Source organism: Propithecus coquereli, unplaced genomic scaffold, assembly GCF_000956105.1.
Source record: "Propithecus coquereli isolate 6110/MARCELLA unplaced genomic scaffold, Pcoq_1.0 Scaffold794, whole genome shotgun sequence".
Lineage (NCBI taxonomy): Eukaryota > Metazoa > Chordata > Mammalia > Primates > Indriidae > Propithecus > Propithecus coquereli.
Window position 1 is genome coordinate 685,322 of NW_012154107.1, and position 4,722 is coordinate 690,043.

Consider the following 4,722-nt stretch of genomic DNA (forward strand, 5'->3'; position numbering starts at 1 on the left):
AAGCTAGGGAACCGCACACACCTCGGGCCCCCATCCCGGTCCTGCGGGAAAGAACTCCCAGTCTGGTGAGACCGAGCCTGCTCTGGCCACTGCTCCAGCAGTCGTCGTCCGAAGCCAGCAGGAAAGGGTGGTGGGTGGGTCAGGGTGCCCTTGGAACTCTTACCGTGGAGAGAGGCAGGTGGCCATGAGCTGTCTGCTCCCTCGTCCTGGGCGCAGTAAGGGGTCCTAGAGGCCAAGTGCCCACCCTGAGTCCCAGCCTTGACCTGGCTTAGCTGAGACCCTCACCCTGGTTTGATGCCGCCCACCACAGAGGCTGTTCTGAGGGCAGAGGGTCAGCGCAAAGCATGGGGGCTTCACCGGTGGCCCCGTGAGCCCTGGGCGTTTCTGTAGTGCTGTAAGAGCTGTCCCTGTGAGCTGGCCTAATCCTCCCCTGCAGGCCAAGCGCCTTGCTCCCGGCAGCCTCCCAGGTCTCACCTGCCTCGAGGCCCCCTCCTCCCCTCGAATTCTCAGCGGATGTGCTGGGGAAGTGACCCACGGCTTTTTGGCAGGGACAGCAGGGACGGTCTCAGACTCTGAGCACGGGGAGGCTCAGAGCCACTCAGAGCTCCAGGGCTGGGGGCGGGGAGTGGGCTGCAGGGGATGGGCATGCAGGTGAGGGAGGAGCTTGGGACAGAGCGGCCACGGGGACTGGCTGCAGGGGACGTGCCGGGTTTTGACTGACCAGGGGACCTTCTGGGCCACTGTAATTTCACTTTCCCAGAAAATGAAACCGAAGCCGGGCCTGGTCACATGACAGCAGGCGAGGTATATAATGGGCTGCCTCAGCCGCCTGCTCTTGCTTCCAGATCTGCAGCAGGGCGGACGCCGCCTCGAGAAGCCCCCAGCGGAGGCATGGAGTGTCCTTCGTGCCGGCACCTCTCCAAAGAGGAAGCCCCCAAGTTCTGCAGCCAGTGCGGAGAGAGACTGCTTCCTCCTGTGGCCCCCATGGCAGGTGAGGTCCCAGGGATGATGGAGACCCAGTGGGGACCCCCGGTGGTGGACAGCCAGCCTGTCCTGCCTCCTTTCCGGGAAGTGGAAGCTGTGGCCAGCAGGCAGCCCAGGCAGGGCCGGGGTCCTCTGTGGCTGAGATTCTGCTGAGAAGCACTTTCTTTAGAACAGTTTTGTCAGGTCCTTTGCTAGAGGTGCCTGTCGCTTTTTTAAACTTTCGGTTTCATTTCCTAGCGAGAACTCGGGGTTCTGCTTGCCCTTGGGAATGGGAAGTGTCTGGCTTAGAGGGTTCAGCGGGTGCCACTGGGGAGTGCGAGGTGTTGACGGGGGTGGTAAGGACTCTGCCTGGGTTTGTTTGTGAGGGACAGTGAGGGGTCCCCACAGCCCACCCAGGCCCCCTCCTGGCTCTGGGAGGCCCATGGAGAGACGAGGGGGAACACGGCGTTAGGTGGGCCCCACCTGCTGACCAGCTCCGGTCCATCCTCAATGTTGTTGGCTTCCAGGGCCTCAGACCGTGGTTCCCTCCCTCTGGGCTATTCTCCCGGTCTCTTTGGTGGCTCATCCAGTCCTGTGGTTTTAAATGCCACCCACATACTGGAAGCCCATTCATCCTTCCACCCTGAACCTCGCACCTGAACGCTGGCCACCCCGTGGCCTGTGCGCTGGGTGAAGCTTCAGCCCTTCCATGTGCAGAGCCCGGCTCCCCTCCGGCTCTGGCTGGTTCTTCCCGCTGTCCCCGCCTGAGCCCCAGCGCTGTCCCGGGGCCCTCTCCTTCCTTCACGGCCCACATTTGCCATCCTTCGGGGGTGACGGCAGGAGGCCCCTGCTGGTCCCTGATTTCCTTCCTGCCCTGCCTCTGACACTGAGCACAGCAGAGTCAAATCATGAACCCCCTCCCCAGAGTCCCTCCCCTACCAGTTTAACTCAGGGCACAAGCTGGAGTCTTTACACGGGCCCGCAGGGTCCTCCTGCCCGCCTCCCCTGCTGGCCCCCAGAGCCCACTGGCCTCTCTGCCCTCCTGTGTGCTTTGACCATACAGCTGCCTCTTCCCCTCTTTCAGTCTTTGCCACACTGCCACCTCTGGTGAGGTCCGCTCTGACCGCCCCATTTAAAGCCACCACCGGCCCTTCCCCCAGACGCCCAGGTGCACCCCCCCACCTGTTCTTTTCTTCTCAGAACCCTTGGGCCACACCAGCCTGTGGCTTCCTAGGGGACCTTTGCTCCTTCAGCACCGCTTCGTCCCAGGTTCCTCGAGCAGTGCCTGGCGCACAGCAGGTGCTCGGTATTTATTTGCTGCGTGCATCAAAGAAGGTTCATGAGACCGCGTGTATTTTCTAAATACGTGCCATGCGGGCGTGTAAGGGCCATACCTGTCAGAACCACAGCTGCCTGCCTGCCTCTGGGGACTCGACGGGGGTGGGTATAAGCCGCCAGTTTCCGCGTCACTCGTTTCTGTGCATGGGCGCAAAGCGCTCTTGTTACAGGTGTTTTCTCTAGGCTGAGAGGTGTGAGTGGCTGCTGCCTGTTGTCTTACTGATTTTCTTTTGCTGCTAAAAGAAAGTTCCTCTTTGAGGAGGAACTTGGCTGACACTCAGATTTGAGACTTTCATCTTTTCTTTCGGAATACCCGGGACTTGATGGGTCGCAGAGCTGCAGATACCTCTGGTAAGTGTCTGAGGGGCCGCTCCTGTTGTCACTTTCTTGCTGTTGAGTTATGTGTCATGGGATGGCTGAGCTTCGGGTCTCCAGAACGCCTGCCTGGGTGGAGGCCTTGGGAGCAGAGGGTCTTTGGAGTCCCAGAGATTACAATAAGAAAACTAGTCTGCCTTAGCCGGGCGTGGTGGCGCCTGTAGTCCCAGCTACTCGGGAGGCCGAGGCAGGAGGATCACTCGAGCCCAGGAGTTTGAGGTTGCTGTGAGCTAGGCTGATGCCACCGCACTCTAGCCTGGGCAACAGAACGAGACCCTGTTTCAAAAATGAATAAATAAATACATACACACATACTCACATAAAACCCAGTCTGCTAACCTGTGATGCGCCCAGCACTGCACTAAGTATCGAGGGAGGAGCTGTCGTAAATTCCCTTTCACAGATGGCTGAGTGTGAAGCACAGAGAGGTTCTGTCACTTGCCCACAGTCACACAGCTGGCAACTGGCAGAGACAGGATGGAACCCTCCAGAGCCTGTGCCCTGGCAGGAGCACGGCTGAGGTTTTGCTGGCCCCTGTGAAGCATGGGAAGGTGGGTGCTGGTGTGGGCTGCTGCCTGCCTGGGCTCGGTCCATGAACAGCTCTAGCCCTCGCCTCTGCGGAGTGTGATTAGGGGAGCAGGAATTAAGGCTGGGCCTCAGCAGCAGAGTTAGCTGCTGTCACAGGGGAGCAGGGCGGCCCCTGACTGTGGCCAGGAAGGGCCGTGCGGGAGAGACAGAGCCCTGAGGGGCTGCGTTTGGTCTCTCACCCTTTGGGAAGATGGACAAGCTCACTCGCATCCGCCGGGAGGGTCTTCCCGAAAGCCTCTTCCCTTCCCCGCCTTCCGTTTTGTGCGAGGGGCTCCGACAGGCCATGAGGGCGACGGACGTGTTCGCGGCAGAGCAGGAAACAGTGAAGGACTATGAGAACGTGGGCGTGTGGCATTTTTACAGAATGCCATTAAGTCTTCTCATACTTGAGCCAGAGCCAGCGGCTGCCTTCCAGGGGCGTCCATCCCGGCGGGCAGGGGAGCGGCGGGGCAGCCGTGCCCTCCTCACGCCCGGTCGGGGGACCTGGCTAGGGCCACTGACGAGGCAGCCGCTCCCACCTTCAGGCACTTGCAGGTTGACCGGGTGGCCCTGGGCTCGGGCATCCCAGACACTGGCTCCGGGTGCAGCAGGAGAGGGGCGCGCAGGCAGCCCAGCCCCCAGAGCCAGGCAGGGCGGGATCTGTGGGGCCAGTAGAGGCCTCAGTGCCATCTGCCCAGAGGCTCCTGGCTGCCTGGTCCTGGAGGTGTCTTAGGTGTCAGTGTGCTTGGATGAAGAGGTACCTAGAGAATTGGTAAAGCATGATTTTTGGATGCGTCTGTGAGCGTGTTTCCAGAGATTATCGCGTGAGTCTAAGTGGACTAGGGGAAGATCTGCCCTCAACGTGGGCAGACACCATCCCGGCATCATTTTTTCTAATTTTGGTAGAGATGGGGTCTTGCTCTTGCTCAAGCTGGTCTCAAACTCCTGAGCTCAAGAGATCCTCCCGCCTCTGCCTCCCAAGTAGCTGGGACTACAGGCATGAGCCACCATGCCCTGCTCATTTTTTCTTTTTGTAGTGATGGGGTCTTACTCTTGCTCAGGCTGGTCTCAAACTCCTGACCTCAAGTGATCCTCTTGCCTTGGCTTCCCAGATTGCTAGGATTACAGGTGCAATCCGCACCCTGCCAGAATTTTGTACGTTAATTTTATATCCTGCAACTTTACTGACTTTATCAGTTCTGAGTTTTTTGGTAGAGTATGTATATTTTTCTATATATAAGGTCATGTTTTTTGCAAACGGGGACAATTTGACTTCCTGCTTTTCAATTTGGTTGCCTTTTTTTTTTCGAGACAGAGTCTCACTCTGTTGCCTGGGCTAGAGTGCCGTGGTGTCAGCCTAGCTCACAGCAACCTGAAACTACTGGGCTCAAGCAATCCTACTGCCTCAGCCTCCCGAGTAGCTGGGACTACAGGCATGTGCCACCATGCCCGGCTGATTTTTTTTATATATTTTTAGTT

General features: G+C 58.7%; 1 protein-coding gene across 1 annotated transcript in view; it reads left to right on the forward strand.

The window, feature by feature from the left end:
• Positions 1-869: 869 nt before the first annotated feature.
• The window catches only part of RNF213 (ring finger protein 213), a 94,703-nt gene continuing 90,850 nt past the window's right edge, over positions 870-4,722 (forward strand). Inside the window, exon 1 of the mRNA XM_012663084.1 lies at positions 870-991. Coding sequence (XP_012518538.1) covers positions 892-991 — 100 coding nt within the window. The 5' untranslated portion in view covers positions 870-891. The remainder of the gene's footprint in view (positions 992-4,722) is intronic.